Source organism: Colias eurytheme, chromosome 16, assembly GCF_061535395.1.
Source record: "Colias eurytheme isolate Ceu_HAF_F1 chromosome 16, ilColEury1 Martin Lab GWU primary, whole genome shotgun sequence".
Classification (NCBI taxonomy): Eukaryota; Metazoa; Arthropoda; class Insecta; order Lepidoptera; family Pieridae; genus Colias; species Colias eurytheme.
The window spans coordinates 3,664,070-3,689,144 of record NC_142995.1 but is presented as its reverse complement, the minus strand read 5'-3'; the positions used below and the strand labels follow the sequence as shown (position 1 = coordinate 3,689,144).

Sequence of the window (25,075 nt, the reverse complement as noted above, 5' to 3'; positions counted from 1 at the left end):
TCAAAATATTAAAGTTTTCATTCATCTTTTTGAGTTTGAAAATCATCTCATTCTAAAATGTCGTAAACGCCAAATGACGTCATACATACGGAGGAATAGATTTTTTCCTTTGCGACGTAATTTAGATTTAAAAAAAAAAACTCGACAGTTGACATTTAACATTTTATCACTCTTGACAGTTGACACTAAAATAAACCGCCATTCGCCAAGCTTTGTAATTAACTACACACCGTTATTTGCAAGTCTTTTCGAGTATCTTAAATTTTGATAGCTAACATAGATTGTTGTAATTTTATACTACACAATGAAAGTTTCCGAAGGATTTCAGTCTGCTGATAATAGAAACCTACCTTCAGTTAGTTATCTGATGATAATGGAATATATGTATGAAAACGATTGCTACAATGCTGCGGAAACTCGTAGTGCTAAAGCATTACTTGCATCTCGAGAATCTTACGTCGAAACCAGGGGGCGTTCACTTTGTTCCACGATCTATGCAACATACCTTTGGGGGTACGAGCACAGGAAGTACGAGCAAGTGTGGTCATAAAAAAATAATATATTATTATGATACGGCAACACTAAAAAATTATAGAACTTCTGTATTACCAAATGAAAATGCCAATTCCTGATTTGGGGAGAAAGTAAGCAAAGAACGAGTATAAAATTTTCATTAAGAAATATAAACAAGTTCTAAGTGCAAATATTTATATAAGAGATAAATAAAGATACATAGTTATTACATATCAATAAATTTGCTACTGCTAATAAACTTTATTTTTGCAAATGTTAGACTTAGTGGAATAGTAAGTGGAATTCGAAGTACGAAATTGGCAACCCAAAGCTTGACAAATGGCGGATTTTTGTTTTCATTTGTTGCGTGGTGTTTTCTAGCGTTGTTGGGTGTTTTTGAAAGGTTTCGGTTCTTGTTTTTGTGATAATTTGTAGTATTAACGTTGAGTTGAGTTCCGCTCCTCCGTTTACTAGCAAATATTACATTGTGCGGCATACCTAACCTAATCTGTGTGGTGATTCTTTCGTTTGAGATAGAGACTCCCAAAATGAAGGAAAATCAAAGGAAGTGTGTGAAGTGCGGACGTTCTCCTGCCAAGGACTCGCGTGTTAAGTTGTATCGTTTTCCCCGACCGGGAACAACTAACATGCTTCGGTATGTTAAACAAACTAAAACTTATTTTGTTAACTTGTACGAATATTGACATTTTGATCTGTTGAACTACATTGCTTAACTTTTTTTTCAGTTGTGAATTGTGGGCGAAATATTGTTTCCCCGATAAAAACCGCACCTCAGAATTCCTGAGAAAACTCTTCACAGAACACTATATGCTGTGTGATCAACATTTTAAACCATGCTCATTTAGGGATTATAATGCTAAAAAGCTGCTAAGATCAGCCGTACCAGAGGATGTTAAGGTAAATGTTCTGTTTTATGTTATAAGACGTGCAGATAGAGTATAGATCTGTAAATGGCGTCTAATAAGTATCCGCCACCATTTTCAGATCTATTCTTAATCTGCGCAGGTTATACTTACAATACGGCTACAACATACAAACAAGACGGCTGCTGCTATAATGTAAAGCTTCATATTACAGCACAATACTGATACATTCGGACTAAAGTCAAATGAAAGTGATATAATATTACATTACACATACGTTGTGGTGCCCAGCTATACTTTTATACTATGCTATACTATACATATAGCTTTATATTATGGCATCCTTAATTTCTTAGTGATTTACCTGAATTGTTTAAATAAGAATTTTTATTTATTTATTTACAGAGAGTTGTTCTGAATCCCGTAAGCAGGTTGTCTGACTCTGGAAATGTTGTTCTAAGCAATAAGGATGATGCTTCACCTGGTACATCAAGGTCCGTTCTTTGTGAACAAACAAATATTGTTATAAATATTGCTTCACAAAGAAGGGTTGATCCAACACCTGGTCCTTCCTTTTCTAAAGAAGAAGTTGACACAAAGCCTGGTTCATCACATTTACCCCAAGAATTTGACCCTAATGAGACAATCTCAAAACAAAGATATTATATGACAAAATGTCGGAAATTTATGCAAAAAATATGCAAATTAAGAAATACAATTACCAAATTAAAGAATGACGAGGTCCTAAGAGCTTTAGACACAGATAAATATGTACAGCTTCTATCAAAATATATTACTCCATCATTGGCACTGATTTTACAAGGAGAAATAAAAAATTTTCGGAGAAAAGAGAAAGGGCGACGTTGGACAAAGGAGCAAAAAATTACTGCCCTGAGAATATATAAAAGATCACCAACATGTTATAATCTTCTACGGAGATTAATAATACTGCCCTCACCATCATCTCTAAAAAAATTGCTGCAGCTTTTTGATTTAAAGGTGGGAATAAATAAAAAAATATTTGAAATGTTGAAAAAAGTTTCAAAAAATCTGAAACAAAAAGACAATGAATTTATTTTGTCATTTGATGAAATATCAATAAGGAAGCATTTATTATACAATAACAAAAATGATTTAATTGATGGCTACCAGGATCACGGATTACAGGGTAGATCATCTCAAGTAGCATGTTATGCTCTTGTTTTCATGTTGAGTGGTATCCGTAAACAAATTAAACAACCAGTTGCTTTTTATTTATCTGGGTCATCTGTTAGTGCAGACAGACTTTCGGTCTTGATCAAAGAGGTAAATAAATTAAATGCAACTTTTATTTTTATATTCTTAAATTTTCACTGTTTTCAGAGCTAATTATTATTTTATATTTTAAGGTTCTCTACCACTGCTTCGAAGTCAATATAAATGTTTCAGCAACAGTATGTGATATGGATGGAGTAAATAGAAAAGCTCTGGGGACACTAGGAGCTACTCCAGAAAATCCTCAAATTGAAATCTACAACCATAATGTTGTCACACTTTTTGATGCCCCTCATCTGTTGAAATGCTTCAGAAATTTATTTATGAAATACAACATCAAATCTAAAACCAATATCAGTTCTGATGGAAAAGTTGGTGAAGGTAAGAATCACTAATCATAATTCTTCTAATAATATAATTTAGGTACTGCCGCAGTCTGTGGTTTACATGGAAAAGAAAGATGGAGCCAGATGGAGCAGGCTTTTACCCACATGTAAATAACGCAATGCAATATAATAAATGCTAAAGTTTGGATGTCATAAGTAATCAATATCAATATGCCACGGGCAGAAGCTAATTTTATAATCAGTGTTTGTCTACACTAACATTATAAAAAGGAAAACTTTGTTTGTTTGTTTGATTGTAATGAATAGGCTCATAAACTACTGGGCCGATTTTGATGAAATTTGGCACAAACAATCTTTAGACCCTGAGAAAGAACATAGGCTACTTTTTATTGCAAAATATGTACCACGGGCGAAGCGGGGGTGGACCCCTAGTATATTATATTATGTACTAGCTTTCCACCCGCAGCTTCGCCCGCGCAGTCAAAGAAAAACCTGCATAGTTCCTGTTCCCGTGGGATTTCCGGGATAAAACCTATCCTGTTTCCAGGGGTAAAAAGTAGCCTATGTCCTTTCTCGGGTATTAAAATATCTCTATACCAAATTTCATGCAAATTGGTTCAGTAGTTAAGGCGTGATTGAGTAACAGACAGATGGATAGAGTTACTTTCGCATTATATTATTAGTATGGATGTGTGATGTGTGAAGTATGTTTGTGTGATTTATATACATTTTATGCAGTAACTAGCTATGCTTGTACCGTGACTTAGCTCGCTTTGATTTTGAAAAAATTATATATATTTCTGACTGCATGTAATGATTAAAATATAATTATTTTGGTACATATATGCATACATACTTATAAGGCTCTTTTTTCTAATTCCAGGTATTGCGAAATGGACCCACATAAAAGAGCTCTATGACCTTGATTCACAAAATGACCATTTTGTTTTTGCCCCAAAACTTCGGACTGAACACTTAGCTCCTAACTCAAAACAAAAAATGAGAGTTAGTCTCGCAGCTCAGGTTTTAAGTCACTCTGTGGCAGCTGGCATGTACTGCAAAATTGCTAAAGGTAATAAAACTACAAATATGTCACATGTTCCCATGGAGTACAGAGAGAGAAGAGGTGTTATTACTTCTCTAAAAAAATGCGGTGATAATGCGCGAGGTGGAAGTCAGAAATGCGAATTGGTGGAAATCAAAATATATTTTGATTTCTACCAATAGCTGGACACGAAAATAACAAATGAAATGACATTGACACAAAATGAAATTCCCCTTTCAGTACTCCATGCATGTTCCCTTTTTTTAATTTTAACTTGTCAAGTACCGGTTTTAAAAGTCAGTTGATTTTAAATGGTTAGGGTTTGTTCAATATGGTGTACCTACTGACCTCTCATATTTAAATTTTTTTTTATAGGTGAACTACCACAAGAAGCAATCATAACCGCTGATTTAATTGTTGATATGGACAATTTATTTGACTGTTTAAATAGTGACAGTCAGGATTTAAAAAATGGAAAAAAGTGTTGCACAAACATGAATGACCGAACGCCACATATTCAATTATTTAAAAAAATGAAATCATTTTTCCAAAACATGGAATTTGTAGGATGCCGCAGCAAGCCACCATCGCTATATGGTTGGATTTGGACAATAAATGGTGTAGAACAGATATGGCAAAATATCAAACAAAAATACCAAATAAGCAGTTTGTGCACAAGAAAGTTGCAACAAGACCCGTTAGAAAACTTATTTGGTATTATAAGGGGAAATTGTGGAGCAAATACCAACCCAACAACGGGGCAATTTATAGCAGCTTTGAAGACAGCTGTCTTGAGTCGCTTAGCAACTACAGGAGCCAAGGGAACTAACTGTGAGACAGACCATAACGAAGCAATCATTAATAATTTTAAAACTCTATTTACAAGATCTGTAACAACAGAAAAAGAAAATGAAGACGAAGGCCCTGTTCCTTTTACAATAGAATTTAATATAAAAGAATTGGATGGTGAAGAAGAAATGATAGTGACAAATGATACACAAGCTTGTGCTTACGTTGCGGGATTCATTCTAAAAAAAATAGATACTAAGTGCAATGATTGCAAAGAATCATTATACACAAAAGAAAAAGGCCTAGAACACCTTTTTATAGAAATGAAGGAGTATGATACTAAAGATAGATTAAAATATGGTTCCAATATATTAATTAAGACCATAGAGTTGTGCTCAAAATATATAAAATCCTTTTTAGAGAAAAACTCACATTTAGAAAATATAAAAAGCCAGTGTACAAAAATTTTATTAAAAACCATAAAGTTTGATTTTATCAAATGTATGAACCATAGAAATACATTAATTAAAATTATAATAGAAAGCATTTTTTATATTTGCATGAAAAGATTTTGTAGTCTTAAAAATAGACAGTTCATTGTAGAGGCATCAGCAGCAGCGTTGAAGAAAAAAATTAAAATTCTTAAACATGTGTAAAATTATAAATAAAGGGGTTTGGGTATTTTTGTATGGGCCAGTGGCGTCGTTATGATCTTTCGCGGCAAGTGATGAAACTTGGATATTTTAAAAAGAGCAATATCTTGCGTGTATTTAAGCTTTTATAAACATCGTTTGGATTAGAATTCGTAAATAACGGAGAAACCTAAGAAACTCAGAAAAATCTTATAATAAATAATCTAAATTCTCTCTTCTCTGTTCCTAATACGTTACGAGATTTATGTTCATAATAACTTTTGCTCACAATATATTGCTCATTTAAAATATCCAAATTTTATCACGGGCCGCGAAAGTTCATCACGACGCCAACTTTACCCAAACCCCTTTATCATGTTGTATAACTTTTCCACTACTAAGCTCCAGATACACTGCCATCGAATCCGTGGTGGATGCGAAGCGGGATAGTGAGATTGAGATTCGGTAACGGCACGCATTTCAGCCAATGTGGCAGGGTTCATACAATCTCAGGATACAAACTATCCCACTTCGCCTCCGACACGGATTCGATAGCAGTATGTCTTGAGCTTTAAGGAGGCCGGCCACGAACGATTTTTTGTCAGCGACAAAACTGCTTGGAATTTTTGAAGATTTTTGTGAATATTTTAGAAGAAAATCCTAAAAATATAAAAAATTGGTTCATTTCATTCAATTATTTTATCCTGTAGTAATAAGAATCACTGATGTGATATACTGTTGATAATGTTATTGGAATATAAACGGTACTTATTCTAGTTAATGTTAATGTTAATTTTTAAACTAATTATAATAATTATTAAACATTTCCTAGAACACTTTGCTGTTTTTTTTAGCAAAACCTTTCCTTGAACTTGATATTCCATCAGCTTTGAAAAAATATGTACTTTAAATACATATAATTTGTGTGTAAGTACATATTTTTTCATACCTGATGGATCATAGAATAAAATTTTTATCAATCTTCAAGTCATGTGACTATTTAAAGTTTGAAAAGCCCGCCAGTAAATAGTTTAAGGGGGTACCAACTAGATGGCGGATCAATCGTCTTCGTTTCTTTTTTTTTGTATGAAGTTGTCATTCTTCTCACCGAAGGTGAGTAGTATATTCTTTGGTCGAAACAGCAGTAGGATACGTCGAAGTTAAGCGGGAAGGAAATTTGTGTATAATTAAATGCCGTGTAACACCAGAACACAAAGTTAAAGGGAAACTATACGTCGTGTCTGCTACAATAGATGAGACTGCAGAAAAAATCATAAAAGTTGAATGTAACGACTGCGCAGCAGCAGCAGGAGGGTGCAAACACGCCATTTGTTTTGTAATTTGGCTTGTTAAACGATCAGATGAGCCATCGGTTACATCAACTGTTTGCTATTGGACTAAACCCAGACTTGCCGCAGCTGTTACAGATAAGCAGTTTGTTTTGGCTAAAAATTTGGGAAGAAAAAGGAAAGTTCCTGAAGATATAAATGTGAATGTAACATTATCCACATTTACTAATGAGTGTTTTAAAATATTGCCAAGAACAGCAGCCTGCACTGATTGATTTAACCGTTTTTAATTTAATGCTCCAGTTTATTCAAGATGTCCAATATGATCACAGTTACATGGCATTTAAATCATGGTATGCAAACATCATTACAGACAACCTCAAAAACCAAATAGCTGAAAAAACTAAAAAACAGGCTGACTCTAAATTGTGGCATGCAATGCGTCAGGGTAGAGTGACTGGCTCCAAAATTTATGAGGCAGTGAAATGCAAAACTACAGATGGTGCATTAGTCAACAGTATTTTAGGGGGATATAAAGTGCCAGAGACTCAAGCTATTAAAAGAGGCAAAACATTAGAAAATCTAGTTATTCAGGAGCTTGAAATACAACTAAATATCCACATCGAAAAACAAGGCTTAATTTTACTATCCCCTATAATTGGAGTATCCCCAGATGGCATTTGCAAGGACTTTGTCATTGAAGTAAAAAGTCCAATGAGTCAAAAAGCAATGAAAAGGTACATAAACGAAAATGAAATAAAAGAAAAATTTAAAGCACAAATTATGCTTCAGATGTTTGCTGCTAAAAAGAAAAAAGGATTATTTTGTGTAGCTGATCCACATTTTGAACAAAACAAAATCATCCACAAATACTGGATCCTTTATGATGATGATTATATGCAACATTTGTTAAGGGGTGCTGAAAATTTCTGGGAAACATATATTTTCCCAAAAATGTTGGAAAGTGTTAAATAAATAGAACTTTATAAAAAACAGTCTTTTATTTATAGGAAATTATGAAAATCATAGGCATATTAAGATTAAATAAAATAAGTATTTTACAAAACTACATACATATACATAAGTTTAAGTTTGAACTTAATAATTTCTTAGTAAATTTAACCTAAATGTCCTTACATACAGAAATGACACTGTTTAAAATTATTTTTACAGAATATTCATTATTTATATTATAGAACTTTATAAATTAATCAAACCACATATGTACTATGGTCACCACTTCATCTATCTGTTGAATTAACTTATTTTAACAATTTTTCACTATGGAACTTTGTAAATTAATCAAACCACATGCTATTGTTACCACTTCATCGATGTATTGAATTAACTTATTATTAATAACAGAATGTGGTTTTAACAATTTAAATAATCTTATTCTCCTAATAACCCTCTCTATATGAATGCGTAGACTGGCAATAACTTTACTTTGAATGGCTTCTTTTTTTGTTAATTTTACATTTTTTGCAACACTTGGTGGACGAAGAAGGTTTATGCCTTTTTTAGTCAATAAAGTATCAATATGTTTGAATCCCCGATCTGCTAATATTGAGCAGTTAGGTGGTAACACATCTAAAAATCTAGATACTTCCACTATGTTTGTATCAGATATCCTACCACCATGGCCAGCTGATACAAAAACAATGAAACCATCAGGTGTTGAAGCCAATAAATATTTTAGTGTGTTAGCATTTTTATACTGAGACCAGGTCAGTGATTGCTCTATGGGTTTGGATGGTTTTTCTATTTCTATTTCAAAACAATCTATTATGCAATATATATTTGAGTATTCTTTATTTGTTTTAAAAGAAGATGGTAAGTTTCGTTTTACAGTCAAAATAGGGGGACAAAAAATCAATTGTTTAAAAAAATTAGATAGTACATAAAGAGCTTTATAAAATATACGCCATAAAGTGCTTAGAGATATACAAAACATGTCTGATATTTGCCTGAATGATAAATTATTTTTAATTTTGTATAATGTTATTATAATATGTATAGATTTTAATTTTAAATGAGACACAAAAAAGTTTATTAACCAATAATAATTTTGTGGTAATCTTATGTAATCTAATGGCCTTTTTTCAATTATTTCTAGCATGAAGGATTTTTGTATGTTTTCGTTTGTAATGTCAGAAACATCTACAGAAGTTGTAGTAGTAGTGCTACCCTGTGTTGATGGTATGGCATCATCAATATCAATTTGTTCACTATTAAAGTCATCATCATCTTGACAAAAAGATAATGGAGCTGTCTTAATTGTCCGTATTTATGCAAAATGGAACCACTCGACAAATTTCGTTTTTTGCTTTTATTGAAGAATACTCATCCAAAAGTGGTCTAAATTCTTATACAAACAAGAACCACATGATTTTTACGTTGGAAACAAGGTATACTAAAAGCAGAAAGGAACCACCAGCAACAACGAATAATACCATATTAAGCAAAACCGAACCACAGCACCACGGGACTGCTTTGTTCAAACAAATAAACGAAATTACTATCATGTCATTTTATACAAAACAGATCCACACCTACTTGGTACCATTATACATTACACATATTTCTATTAATAACAATTATTTTTAATACACAAAATGGAACCAGGTTTCTGTGGTATGGTTATGCGTAAAATAAATACATAATTTAATTGTAATTTTTTATTGCAAAATAAAACCACAAGCATTCGGTTCTATTATGCATAAATAAATATTGTAAAACATCCTGAAAGCCATCATCGCTATATGGAACCAAATGCTTTGACTTGTTACAATGCTTCTCATCTTTAAACAACGTATTTCATTACTTAAATACTTATGATCTAAGCTTAAATAGCTCAAAGTGCAAAACTCCAATTTTTAAAGAAAAACGTCGAACATCTGTCAATATAGGTGACATCTTAGATTAAGGATTGGTCTCCGCGCGCGCGCTACGACTAGATACCGCCGGCGTACTTGAAAAATGCGGCAACTAATAGTACGCCGAATTCGGCGTACCCAAGCCAGTCGTGCACCAGTCGTGTAACAAGCATTGTGTGGAGAGGGCGAACTGATAGTTTATAAAGATTTTGAACAAAATCTGAAGTAAAATGCCTCTTTGTGTCGTAAAACTATTTAAAAATAATACAACAAAAAATAAGAAAGACACTGGGATCACGTACCATCACTAAGTATCGTATTATTCGAAATTTCTCCTTTACTTCGAAATTTTTTTCTACGAAAATACGACGCCATTCAGTGTTGCCGTACTGCATATCCAAAAAAAGTACACGTGGTTGAGGAAATCTTTTAGCAATAATTTGAACTTTCTTTTTTCAATACTATTACTAACACATGTAAAAAAAGTATAATAACAATAATTTATTTCTGTTTAACCATGTTTACTTAACTGACTCATATAATATGTTATTTTTTTATTTCCGCTTTTTTACTTTTAAACACCTTTGTGACTATAGTATAGTAGCGTCGCAAGTGGATTTGAGTCATGCAACTCAAATCGTTCATGGATTCGATTCCCGGCCAGGTCAGGATGAAAAATAATATTTTTCAAACTTCTTTCCAAGATGGCAGATTTCCCATTTATGAGATAAAATTTATGTAGCTGGCAGCCCAATTCTTCACACACACTAGCGTCTTTACAAATTGCCTAACACACACTACAGAAATGAGTTGCCGCACTCACAGAGCTATTGTTTTTAGGTGGGGCGGTATCTAGTCGTAGCGCGCGCGCGGAGACCAATCCTTAATCTAAGGGTGACATATTCAGCGAAGTAGTTCGAATACGTGACGGTCTAAGGTGACGGTGTTATTTTCCTCCGCAAAGTAAGTTCTATTGTTTTTGTTAATTACCTTTAAAATTAAATGTGAAAATGTTTAGTAATACATAAATAAGCAAGCAATTGGTAAGAAAAGCATTGGAGACGAACACTGAAGATAATAATGAAGATACAACGGGTAAGTAGTTTTATTTAATGCATTTAAGTACTTATTGAATCTGAGATGCAGGTACGCTTTATCCACTTTTGATTCATTCCCGATTGTGGTGTGATTTTAAGAAGATATTTCATTAAGTAAGCGCAAGAGGAATCCTCTGTGGATTTACGTATTTTAACGACAATGTTGTTGTTCACGAAGGCGAGTCGAATTAAGAGTCATTTTGTTACGATTCATGCTATGGCAACTTAGAATAAATTAAAAAATCCATTTTAAAATCTGAACAGCGCCATCTGTACCTCAGTTTTTTGTACTAAAAATTGAGTTTTGCTACACTAAAATATTTAGCCATTATTTGGGGAGTTTACTACGAGGTCACTAGTAAATAAAAAAAATTTACGACAAATGAGAAACAATCTATCACTAAATGCAATTTAACAGACATGAAATAAAACTTTTTGGAGAATTTTATCATTTCCTAATTGTTTTTTACAGGTGTCAATTATTAGAAAGGGGAAAATGTTATTTTGTATAATCGCAACACTACTAGATAAATTGCAAATGGCGAATGTGTCTTGTTTGCACAACATCGTGTTTTGCTCTTGCGCATTTTCTTTTTTGCAATAAGTTCTGGTGGTTTTCCGTGTGTCTCTCCGCGTTGAGTTGAACATTCGTTCCTCCGTGTTGCTGTGCCGCGTAAAACACTGCTTCGTACGTCCGCGTTGAGTTGACAACCGTCCTCCGTCGTCGTTTCAGAAGAACAAGAACTTGTGAAGTTACTGTGAGCATAGGCCAGTTTGGACCCATAATTGTGAACAGTAAACTACAACTGTGAAATTCCTGTGAGCATAGGCCAGTTTGGACCCATAATTGTGAACAGTGAACTGCAATCATGTCACAGAAATCTTGCTGTGTACCTGGATGTCCAGTGACTATAGAAGATGGTAAGTATCTACCTATTATAGCTAGATAAATACAGACCAAATTGAGTTTTTAAAATACCAGGTTAGACTACCTAAGTGGTGTAGCGGTTAGAGCCTAGGACTCTTAAACTAGAGGTTGTGGGTTAGAATTCCGTACGGACAAACAATATGTTTATTTGTGATGTTGCTTCGAGCTGGCTAGGACAAGAGAACCTGATGACCCATGCTTTCAGTTGGGCATATAAATAGCCATTCCGTTGCCTCACTTTTCTTTGGTCAGGTCAGTGGGTTATTTTTGGGGTATTTAAATATGTCATTTTACTAATAGATACTGCATGTAATAATAATTTGCATTTATTTATTTGAAACAATTTCATTATTTCATTTTCAGGTATGCCTCTACATCGATTTCCGCATCCGGAAACAAATGCAGACAAGTTCAAAGCTTGGATTTCCAACATCGGTGGAGAAATAAAATCATCTGACCCTATTTCTGTCTATAACAATAGACGTGTTTGTCGTAAACATTTTGAAAATGTCCATTTATATCCAAAGAACAGACTATGCAAATTGGCAATTCCTGTTCTGCACATACCAGGTAATAATTTAAAAATATACAATAAATATCACTAAGCAACTTAATATTATATAGATATTATGTCAATATTGCCTAAACCTAAAATAAATTTATATTTTCAGGTCTAGGAGAACACCTTGTTGAAGACAAACCAATGGAGCATATCCAACCTGCCACATCAGGTTCTCAAAAGTTTCAGGCAGATAGTCTAATGTCAGGTTAGTATCTTTCTCTGCTGAATATACTAATCATAGGGCGTATTCAGAACGAAAGCTTGAAAGCTCAGCGCGATCAGCGCTTATCGGCGGATAAGCGCTGATCGGCGCCGACAAGTTTGTTGAAACTTGTTGGAATTTGCGCAAAATGCTAGAATCCAACAATAGTAAATTTATGAATACCAATATATTTCCGCTAACTACAAACAGATTTCGAAGTTCAGTCCTTGAGACATTGTCGAATACAACTTTAGTAACAACATAAACACTGACAAATTCCTATAACTTCAACATTTTAATTTTAGTAATCTTTGGATAATGTAGTTAATTAAGCATTAACCTAATGTATTTTTTTTTACACAATGTAACTATCAATAAATACTTCACTGTTTGTTATCCCAAATAAATAAAATAAAATATAGTAATAAATTTATAGTACCCTAAAACTTTGAATAAAAAGGCTCCACAGGGTTCTGCTAGTTATAATATTAGCAATTTTAATAGCCCGGCAATATGCTACTTAGATATTAACTTAAAATAAGAGATATAATATATATTTTCAGGTCTACAAGAAGACAAACCTACGGAACATATCCAACCTGCTACATCAGATTCTCAAAAGATTCAGGCAGATAATCTAATATCAGGTAAGTACCTTTCTCTACTCAACATAGTTATCAAAGCTTTATGACAACACTTTGCCAGCCCCCCCTGCATGACGCCGCGATAAAACGTTTAAACAATTTGGGACTTTCTTTATACTTCATGGGACTCCCTATTATTTTGATGAACCCTACATGTTGTTGGTGGCATAAAATAATAAATTAAAATTTATTTTTCAGGACCAGGACAGATTAACGAGGAGACACAAGGAGAACCAAAACAATTTAAAGTAATTAATTCCAAATGCAGTAAGCTGCAAAAGAAAATACGCTTAAAAGGTATGACTTAAATAATAAAGAATTACATAGGGTGATTGGAAGGGAATCATTCAATTTTGACGCTAACTGTCCGAAAATGATGTAACAGAAAATAGTTGTTAGACTGTTTATGTCATATTTTTGGCTATAAGTCATATTTAAAAAACAACTAAAGCATTTATTGTATAAGTTAAACGTTCAAATATGAAAAATGTTTATTCTCTTTATAAATAAATAAAAAATAAAATAAAAGTATTATGTATAATGTACTTTACAGATATGGGTGTATCTTTGGCGCAACACCAAGAATATAAAAAGCTTCTCAAGCAATTGAAAAAGTCTGAGAAGACAAAGGCTGCTTTCAAAAATAAATATATCCTGGCCAAAAAAATTACAAAAACAGCAGCTTTTGGCATCATTTCAAAGAAAATGTCATCGACTGCAAAGATATTTTGCCAAATGCAAGTCACACAAAGTGGGAAGAAAAAACGTGGAAGAAGATTCACATTAGATGAAAAAATATTAGCATTGTCTTTGTACAAACCTTCACCAAAATCATATCGATTACTGAGCAAATTGTGTGTGCTACCTAGCAGGAGAACCCTACAAAATTTGCTGTCCAAAATTTCTTTGACAACTGGAGTTAATGACATTATTTTTGAACATTTAAAAAAGAAAGTTAATAAGATGCCCGAATCGCATAAATATTGTGCCTTATTATTTGACGAGATGGCAATCGGACCAGGTGTGTCATATGACAAAAAAAATTGCAAGATGACTGGGTTTGTAGATGATGGTGAAACATGCACAACTGAGTATTGTGATCATGTTTTGGTGTTTATGATCAGAGGAGTCGTAAAAAAATATAAGCAACCCCTGGCTTTTTATTATTGCAGTGGAAGCACAAAGGCGGTTGATTTAAAAAAACAAATAAAAACAGTGGTCGAAAAAGTTCACGAAACGGGCCTAAAAATTTGCGCAACTGTTTGCGATCAAGGTGCCTCCAACATTGCAGCGATCAACAAATTAAAAAATGAAACAAAGCAAAAATACATACGAAATGGACAAGAATTCAAAGAAGAATTTTTCGAAGTGGGCGATATAAAAATATATCATATTTTTGATCCACCACATCTGTTAAAAGGGGTCAGAAATAATTTAATCTCTAAAAATTTAAAATTCAAAATGAAGGGCAAGGAATGCATCGCAAAATGGGACCACATTGTGGCCTTGTACAATAGAGCCCCTGGGTATAAAGGCGTCAGGCTGGTGCCAAAATTAACAGCCCAACACGTGTTGCCAGACAAAATCCCGAAGATGAGGGTAAAACACTGCACCCAAGTATTCAGCAAGTCTGTTGGAGTAGCCATTGGATTCATGGCAGGTATTTATCATTTTAATACATATTAAACATTAATCTAATGCTATCTTCTGATTGCTATGTGGTTGTGGCTTAGAATCATTATCATTAGCCAATAATCCACTGCTGGGCACGGTCCCGAAGGTGATCATACCTTTTAGGGTCTAGCTATGGGTGTTAAGTAGAACACAGCTGTTACGACAAATATTGGAAGTCATAGGGTGGATCTATTTTGAATCGGACACACAGTAAAACTTATAACGGTCCATCACAATTCTTCCTGTGGGTTTCGTACGAAAAGAGTGTAATCATTTAACCTACTGAACTGGTTTGTAATAAACTGATTTCTTTATTCCATAGAAAAATTTGTTACCCCTAATAAACATGCATACTTACTATCTATATCATTATTTATAGTAGGTACTTGTACACCTGTTGATCTTCCTAATAAAGTTAAATAAAAAATAAATCTCTTAGAGATAATTATGTTTGACTTTTATATATGTCTAAACTGATATTGTATAATTATGTCTGTGAATATAAAGAGTTTACCTACAAAATACATCTATCAGTTGAGTTCATCACATAAAAATCGGATTTTAGTTCTCTCAGAACCTTTCTTATAAGCTTTTTAAGATGATTATTGATTCCATTCCAAAACAGCGACCTCCAATGCTTACGTAAAGTAGGTCAAAATTATTATTATATAAATATTTTTGTTTCATTACAGAATCGGGGGCAACTGACAAAGATTGCTTGGACACAGCAGATTTATTGATGTTTTTCGACGACCTTTTTGATAGTGTCAATGGAAGTTACAGCCAAGTGAGGGAAGGAAAAATCTATAGGTCTGCCGTAACTCCAACCTCACCTCACCACAAATTGTGGAACGAAAGTTTGCCAATTCTTAAATCAATGCAATTTATAAATGGATATAATCAAGGAGTAGTGCCTTCATTATCTAGCTGGGTCAAAACTATAGAGGGGTTTAAAGCAGTAGCTAAATATTTAAGCTCCAAAGGTACAAACTCACTATTGCTGCGCAACTTTAATCAGGATGCTTTGGAGAATTTTTTTGGGGCAATTCGAGCTCACGGTTGCAGTAATATTATGCCTACTTCGTCTGCATTTGAAGCAGCTTACAAAACATTATTAATTAATAATATTTCATCTTCACATTCAGTTGGTTCAAACTGTGAAAAAGACGACAGTGTATGTTTACAATCATTAAAACATTTTTTAATGAAACCCGTAGACAAAATGATAGCTGAATGTGAAGATGAAATTAATAATGATCATTTATGTATAGAGTACATAGATACAGATAAATTAATAATGAGCAAAACTCCCGAACATGTTGAGAGAAGCGCAGCAATAGGATATTGTAGTGGATGGATAGCACGACTTGCAAAAAAAAATATATATAAAAACTGCGACACTTGCACGAATAATATGGAAGAAAAGGAATTACAAACTTTCCACAAATTTATAAAAATGAAAGAATATGAGGGTAAAAACTGGTTGTGCTATCCTACAAGAACATTGTTTGATTTTTTTGCCCAAGTAGAACATATTTGTATTGAAATTCTCAAAGAAAATTCAAATAAAAAAAATTTACTAAATTATATAAAGCTGATAGTCAGTGTGAACATTTCTACTAACACCTTTTTAACTTGCACAAGACACAAGGAGGCATTGTGTGAGTACATTATAAATAAAAGTACAATGTTCTTCATTCATGCTTGGTGCAAAGAAATCAACAATATTCTCACTGGCAAAGTTACCTTTTGGGATAATAATGACCCTATGAAAGTTAAAGCAAACAGGCACTACTTGAAAAATAAAGGAAGAAAGAGGAAAAGGCAAAATGATATGACATTAAATGTATAATTTTGTTGTTTATTTGCAATAAATTATTTAAAAATACTGGTTTCTTTATTACTTCTCATTTCTTTGGTGGAACTTCTCGGTTGTGGCGCCAATTTTTTTCTGTTTTTTTGTTGCATACGTATTTATATTTAATTTTGTGCAAAAAAGCCATTAAGTTTTAATTTGGCGTCAGAATCGAGATTTTCCACCATGTATACCAAGTACCTACCAAACAGAAATGTATAGAATAGATAGGTACGTACCTAGTGCGTAAAGCTATATAGATTTCAAAAGTTTCGGCAGCTGGAAACGAGATGGCAGTGTATTGAAGTTTAAAAAAAATGGCTGACTTGCCTGTCTATGTCCGTATATACATAGTAGTCTTTGTTACGATTCATCTGTCATTGTGAGATGAAACTACTAAACCCTGTTTTAAAAATAACTGTCGATGATCTAGGTACCTACCTACTATTTTGGTAAAATACGTTTAGATTCAGATTCAGTAGGTACAGTACATTCAGCCACATCATTCAGTGCATATAATTATTTGTTTGATTTTAAAACTCGCGCGGCCACTGTTTTGACCGGAACAAGGCCCTAGCCTGCGAAATTCAAAATTTTAACAAGTTTATTTAATTTTTTGCTAGGGTTGCCACTGTTGCATATGATTTTTAGGGTTCCGTACCCAAAGGGTAAAACGAGACCCTATTACTAAGACTCCGCTGTCCGTCTGTCTGTCCCTCCGTCTAGTTAGACAGTTGAATTTTTCATATGATGTATTTCTGATGCCGCTGTAACAACAAATACCAAAAAACAGAATAAAATAAATATTTAAGAAGCTCCCATACAATAAACCGTGATTTTTTTGACGTTTTTATAGATAATGGTACAGAACTCTTCGTTGCGTGAGTCCGACTCGCACTTAGCCAGTTTTTTGTACATGGCGCATGTACATACAACATAGTCATAGACACGGCTTTATAAGAACTAATAATATTTTGCTGTCGCCATATACTTACGTATAAAAGCCACGTGGCTTTGTTTTGATTTAAAGCTTTTTTTCTTTTTATTACAGAAGCTATAACGAAGAACCTTATACGTCGGTGCCTCTGGAGAAGCTTTCTTCACCTTCTAGCGATATTCAGGCCATATTACATCTCATTCCACAAGATGCACAGAGTTTTTATAACGGTCTCATTAGTGATGATGCAATAGAAGACCACATAGATGGACTAGACACGGTGGATTTCGAAATGCAATTTGATGATAACGTCGAATAAACGTCCTATATAAGTATTATTTTATATATTTATTTAATTAAAGCTTTATTACGATATTATAAATACATAGTTTCATTTATATCATTAAATCCCTGGGTTGTGGTTCCTTTTTGTATAAGACAAAACCTATCAATTGATAAATGTTAAAAGGAACCACATGCACATTTTCTTAATTATCTAGAAAGTTTAAGAGTATTCAGAGCAAATTTATATACACATACTTAAATAAGTAATTTATCAATGAATTTAAATAAAATAAATTTTAATTTTACTTCATCTAACAGAGCTGCAAATGTTTTTGTAAATCCTTTAATATCTCAGAAGTGCGTTTTTGCTGGGTGGTTCCTTTTTGCTTAAATACGGACAATTTTACTCAAAGAACAGTTAGTGGTGCGATCTGCCATTTTTGGTTTCACTTGCACACCTTTATTACAAAATAAAATCATCTTATTTTCTGTGACACTATCTATCTCCATTGGAATTGCTGCTGATGATGTGCTAGGCTGAGGTTCCCTTAATGGAGATATATTAGGTAGGAGGGACTGCGGTAAAGAAGCTTTGAGTTTGGGTCGTCCTCTCATAGTTGACCAATACATGTAGTTAGTTATATCTTCTTTTAACTGCAACAAATATTGATGTAAATAATGGATTGAAAGAAATCTAAGTTTGTAAATATATTGCCAGAAAAATATTCAAGTATACTATAATAGTTTTAATTAGTTTAATGAGAACACAAATATTGATTTGAGAATCAAAATCTATGTAAACAAATTTATTCAAAAAAACAATTCTGCTATTCTAAAATCTGAATAATGTTACATTGAGATGATCTTCACATATGTAAAGGCTACGCTTAGGGCAATCAACACCCACTGCTTTACACCAGTCTTGCTTAGACGCACTGGGCACCACAAAAAACATTTTTTCTTTATGTTTAATAGAATTGTTCTTGCAGGAAGGAACAAAACAATATTTGGCCTCTTTAAAAGGTGTATATTTTTCATTTAGATTCATCGTGAGATTAAAATCCAAAACAAAAACAAAATAACACGTTCTAATAACAATACTTCGTTAGCTTGAAATTTGAATAATCACAAACAGTAAACAGTAAACACTACAACTATTGACATTAGAAATATGACACAGGTGACAGGACATGCCATTGCCATGTAAACGTCAAATTGATAGTTTTTTTTTTAACATAGAAAATTAGGCTAGGGCGCGTTTTTATTCCTCCGTATGTATGACGTCATCATAACATTTTTCGTTTTTATTTAATTTCTCCTAAAATATGCGATAAAAAAATTAAATAAATTTTTTTCTGTAATCGCAATAGCAAAATAAAGAAACGGTTTTTTTCTTTCATGGCCTTATAAAAAATGAAATGTTGTCAATTGTTTTTACAACCTAAATGAATTTCTGTATAATATGAAAAATGTATAAATAATATAAAATAATGATATTGACATTAATTGATTAACTGTATGACTAATGATTTATGTATAAACCTAATTTTAAGTGACAATACTCCTGACTCGTATTTTTACTATAAATATCTAATCATTTTCATTCATTTTGTCAATTAATAATAATTATTGTATGCTATGTAGTTATAGTAAAAACATGAATGTTCCTTAATTCTGATCTTAATATCTTTGTATGTACCTATGATATATAAAAAAGCTATAGATACGTTACCCGCTCTCTATTTTGGCAAGAAAAAACTCAGGTAAGTGCCCGAGTTTCACTTAGTCACGCACCATTCAGCGTCGTGGCTGGACGTTCTTTTCATATTTTAATCGGCAGTTGTTATTACGAAGTACATGAGTGAGACATGTATTATGTCTCGTGCGTGAGAGTGAAAGAGAGAACAACTGTATTGGTGATAATGCGTTAGTAAGTAGGTATGTATTAATTACGCTGTTTTTTAGTGCAATGATGTTGGCGTATGCCGCGTCTACTAGTATAATAGGTCATTGGTATGTACCATGTTTTTATGCAATAAATGATTTATTTATTTATTTTATTTATATTTAAGCAAATAACGATGTTAAATACAAGAATAAACTCACGAAATGAACATAAACATCCGCCATTTTGCAGTAAACCCTCGCCCGCCGTGCGCCGTACTCCGCTTCGCAGCTTCGGCTTGTTGGTCGCCTTCAGCGACCAGCCTCAGCCGCTCCGCTCCGCACGGCTCCCGAGCTTTGTCACGCAAGGGCGGAAGGGCTGCACTTCCCGTAGCGCCGGAGCTAAGGCAGTGTCTGACACAATATAAAAATCGATTTCTGAAAAATCGATTTTTTTCAAATTTGTATTTGCAATGTAAATATAAATCCATTTTTATGTAGCCCAAGAATGGTACCATAATAAACAATCTCTGGGATCTCTTATCAGTAAAATCAGGAATTTTTTTAGTTCAGGGAATTCGATAATATTGTGAGTACATTCAGTTAATTCTAAATATTTTTTTTTACCATAAAAGAAAAAATCGAAAGTCGATTTGAGATCGAGCACACCAATTGGGTCAGCCCGCTTTGAGTAGCAGATCTGAATCGGAGCACCCTGACTTGAGTCAAATTAGGTCACTTTGAGTAGCAGATCTGAATCAGAGCACCCCAACTTGAGTCGATTTAGGTTACATTGAGTAGCATATCCGAATCAGAGCACCCCGACTTGAGTCGAGTTAGGTCACTTCGAGTAGCAGATCCGAATCGGAGCACCCCGATCCCACGTGGTCTTGTCTGTCACACAACTAGAGTGTTTTTGTAAAGCGAGGGGGCGACGAAGTGAGTCTTCTGGCGAAGCCCACTCGTTTCCCCCTCCTTAAAAAAGTTTACATTTTCTCCCGAAACTATTAAAAAAAATGTCAAAAATTACTGTATTTTATGTTGTATTCTTATCCCCCCTCCTTTTTCCAACCCTCCCTGCCAAATCTCCTCTCCATTACCCCCTTTTTCCTATTACATTTCGTAACATAACCTCAAAAATTGTTTTGCATTTTTCTCGAAAAGGGGGGGGGGGGTTCCGCACCTCCCCCTTCACAGAGGGGGTTCCTCTCCCCCCCTCCTCACCTCCTCCCCCCCTTTACCCCCCTCCCTCAACGGCCCTTAAAGTACATTTTAACCAAAAATACAGTTTTGTTTCCAAACTTACTTCAATATTCTTATAATAAACAATGAAATCATATCAATACCAAGTGCTTCGTTGGTGTGTGTTACCTATAGGTATGGTGACCTCAGTGGAGACTTCAGGGTCGAGTAAAAGCCGACGAAATATGGGCAAGGCTGACAGTCTTACTAAATTCAATTGGTGGTGGGGTACATAAATCACAAGATAAGTGGAAGAAAGTAAGTTTGAACTTGCACCTTGTTAACCTAGCTGTATATTTCAGACTCTCAATTGTTTGTTAACCTAGCTGTATATTTCAGACTCTCAATTGTTTGTTAACCTAGCTGTATATTTCAGACTCTCAATTGTTTGTTAACCCAGCTGTATATTTCAGAATTTGTGGCAGTTGAACAGAGACTCCTTGCACTGGAGGAGACGCAAGAGAAGCTCTTCCATGAGCGAGAAAGGGAAAGGGAAAAGCTCCTCCATGAATGTGAGAGGGTGAGAAACTACTCCATAAAAGAGAAATGGAGCGACTGCGACTGGATTTGTGACCATTTTATTTTTTTTATAGAGCTGATGTAAAATATTTACTGTGTTAAATGATTTTAAGCGTTTATTTTAGATTAATATCTTTAAATTTTATAGGATTTATAATTACATATGTACTTAATTTATTTTAAGAGTTTGTTTTAGTTTTAAGAATATTGAATTTGTTTTTGTCCTCTGTCTTTAGTTGTTTTACTTTTTAATCTTTAAATTTTATAGGATTTATATGTTCTAATTTATTTTAAGTGTTTGTTTTAGTTTTAAGAATATTGAATTTGTTTTTGATTTTAATATTATTTAATTTAATAGTTTAAGTACAGTATTTTCTGTCCTCTTTCTTTAGTTGTTTTACATTTTAATCTTTAAATTGTATAGTAGATCAAGAGCCCACGACAGCCAGACATTCCTTTCTTTAATAAACTTGAAAGTTTCTCTGTATATGTCTCAGAGATATAGATAAGAACGACTAGCGATTATCAAGTCTGGGTTGTGGTTACTTTGGCCGGAAACAGGTAAGGGTGTATAAAATTGTACCTAACTTTCATTATAGTTTCAAAGCTAAATTTTATATATGTTAGTTGGGGACCTATTAAAAGATGTTACCTTAAGAGCCAGACAGTTTTCATGGTTCTTACATCTAGCCAGACACATTTAAAAAATAACTAACATATCATCAAATTCACATAACTACCTAAAAGCGTAACAAATATGAAATAACCCACTAAAAACATTAGTTAACTGTAATTATTAAAAAAATAAAAGTATAATATATAAGTAATAAAGTTATTACTTATCTTTTACGAGGACTTATGATGATGGAATTTCACATATCCCGATGACTTTTTTATTGTGTCATCGAGAAATTGTTTTTGATTTTAATATTATTTGAATTTAATAGTTTAAGTCGTAGAGTGAGAATGAACTATAGAGACGACATCGGCGTATACCCGAACGAGATGGCGAATGCTTACGTCAATGTTGCCAACTATTACAAAAACTTTTTATCCGAAAAACTGGCAAAATATCTATAAATGTTTGGGTATTTTATTGTAATATAGGTTTATGAAGAAAATGACAGATTTGAAAAGATTTTGTTATTTATTAACTTAACTAGCGACCCGCCCCGGCTTCGCACGGGTGCAATGCTGATACTAAATAGTAAATACACTACAGAAAAACTGTGAACGTTGTATATAAAAACATAGCGGCCCGCTCCGGCTTCGCACGGGTATAAAATATAAAGCCGGGCAATATAATATTAACTTTTGAAATTAACAAAGTAATATTGTTCAACATGATTTTTATTAACTTTTGAAACATAAATGTAATATTGTAGAACAATGAAATCAATTTCAAACGGAAGAGAATATAGGTAACAAAAATTAGAGGAAAAGTTATTTACGATCGATCTGAGATCGGGATTAAAAAAAACTATAACTGCGGAATAAAGTTTAATGGTAAAGTTGTAGGTATTTAAAATATTTATTACAACTTTTGCTTTTACACTTCTCGGAATTAACCACAAAATATATCGAAATATCCCAGTTCATATATTTTTTATAAAAAAACAAGGCTAAATTTTAGATATCATTTCAATCAATGGTAAATAATAATAGAAAATACAGTAAAATTAGGACAAAAAAGGTCAAGTGCGAGTCGGACTCGCGCACCGAGGGCTTCGATCAAACCTAATTGTTTTATTATGTTGTATCTTTAAATGTTGCTTGTAGCAATTTTTTCTTTGTCTGTGCTATAGGACGTGGGGAGTAACTTGTAGGTTGTGAATTGTGATTCCCTTGCAAGTAGTTGCTAGTTTCAGAATATGCGGTTTTAATTGCTATTTCTTCTAATTCAAATTCAAATTGAATTTGAATCAGAAGACAGAATAATGTCTTATAAAACAGATACGGGAATAATTACGAAAAACATGAATTTTTTATTACATTATTTAAATCAAATATTTTTAACTTATAACCCCTTTACTCATGAACGTAAATATTGTAATGTATTCAATTGATATTCACATCAAAAACTTAGGTCTATTATACCTTTAAGCAGTAATAAAATCAAATTTCTATGTCAACGCAATTAGAAGATACAGCCGTAAATGTAGTCTAATAAAAACGACCTACTTTAATAAGAAAGTACTGGAAATAGTTCAAATTAAAATCAAATTAAACGAAATACATTTATTTGAAAATGAACAGCAAAATGACGGTAGAAATAAATGGGCAGAGGTTCCGCGATAATGTGCGCGCGAGCAGACAAAAATGGACGACTCCGCCGCTCGTTCGTTCTTATAAAGGCGCGCCGCACCGCGGTGAGGAAGGCGCGGGGGGTGGCCTTCCGGATTTTACTCCAACACGGCCTCTCCTGACGGGGCAGCGTCCTCGCTGCCTTCAGTGGCAGCTGCAGCTCGTGTGAAAGGGCCAGCTTCGCAGTCTTCAGCGTTATGATGTGCATCGTAACCTGGAATATACAAAAAAACCGACATTGAAAAAAAAAATACTTAAACCAATGCAAAATGAGGAAAACTGAACCGGAAAACCGAACCGTGTAACAAACTTTACACAAACATTAACATTTAATATTAAAAAAACATTTCACGATTTTGGGGAAAATTTTACCCTGTACTGGTATCCCTAATGTTAATCACATGATTATACCATAAATTTGAAACTACGTAAAAACAAATGGCGTCCTGAACAACAAGAACACTTCGTAATTTAGTCGGATAACACAAAAAAATGTTTACGTCTATTTCGATGAAAATATTATATATTTGTAGATAATTTCACATTAGAGTTAATGAAAATGTATCAACTATATCCAGTTCTATAAAACAATATACTTCAAATAAGTTTACTTACGTGTGAAAGGTAATATTTGGTAATCTTCGTTCCGGCCGATTTTTACAACCAATCACACTACAACGCACCATATTTTCACTTAAAGTCGGATTAAAACAGATCACTGTCAACGTTTATTAAACTTTGAAGTCACCTAACAGCGAGAAAAAAAAGAAAACTAGCAAAACAATGGACTGTAGCCGCTTGTTTGGGACAAACTGCCTTTGTCCCCAACAAAAGAAATCGCATAACATGAGAGAAACAAAAAACAATGTTTCTGTCGCGCTTGCTCTTAGCTTTATAGTCATAAGTGTATTTCTCTCACGCATTACTTGTCATTTTAGTGCCTCCTCTATGGTTCATTCTCACTCTACGGTTTAAGTACAGTATTTTCTGTCCTCTGTCTTTAGTAGTTTTACTTTTTAATCTTTAAATTTTATAGGATTTATATGTTCTAATTTATTTTAAGTGTTTGTTTTAGTTTTAAGAATATTGAATTTGTTTTTGATTTTAATTTAATAGTTTAAGTACAGTATTTTCTGTCCTCTGTCTTTAGTTGTTTTACTTTTTAATCTTTAAATTTTATAGGATTTATATGTACTTAATTTATTTTAAGTGTTTGTTTTAGTTTTAAGAAGATTGAATAAAACATGTATATGTCGGCGCAACGACGATAAACGACTACCCTCAAACTACTAAATAATTATAACTAGCTAAAG

At 33.4% G+C, this 25,075-nt stretch overlaps 2 protein-coding genes and 1 pseudogene across 2 annotated transcripts; 2 read left to right on the top strand and 1 right to left on the bottom strand.

Annotated features, from left to right (window-relative positions):
• Positions 1–924: 924 nt before the first annotated feature.
• Positions 925–7,731, top strand: LOC149901690 (uncharacterized; annotated as a pseudogene).
• A 27-nt stretch (positions 7,732–7,758) lies between these two features.
• Positions 7,759–19,235, bottom strand: LOC149901688 (uncharacterized). The gene is made up of 4 exons (XM_090111213.1): positions 18,667–19,235; positions 18,213–18,467; positions 17,696–17,698; positions 7,759–9,025 (listed from the first exon to the last, which is right to left on the bottom strand). The coding sequence occupies exons 1-4, from the start codon at positions 18,859–18,861 to the stop codon at positions 8,021–8,023; spliced, it is 1,458 nt and encodes a 485-aa protein (XP_089967339.1). The 5' UTR covers positions 18,862–19,235; the 3' UTR covers positions 7,759–8,020.
• LOC149901689 (uncharacterized) lies at positions 10,987–16,622 on the top strand. The gene is made up of 7 exons (XM_090110954.1): positions 10,987–11,647; positions 12,018–12,224; positions 12,326–12,421; positions 12,982–13,065; positions 13,261–13,359; positions 13,616–14,722; positions 15,429–16,622. Exons 1-7 carry the CDS (start codon positions 11,596–11,598, stop codon positions 16,586–16,588), a joined length of 2,805 nt encoding a protein of 934 aa, XP_089967080.1. The 5' UTR covers positions 10,987–11,595; the 3' UTR covers positions 16,589–16,622.
• Positions 19,236–25,075: the final 5,840 nt, after the last annotated feature.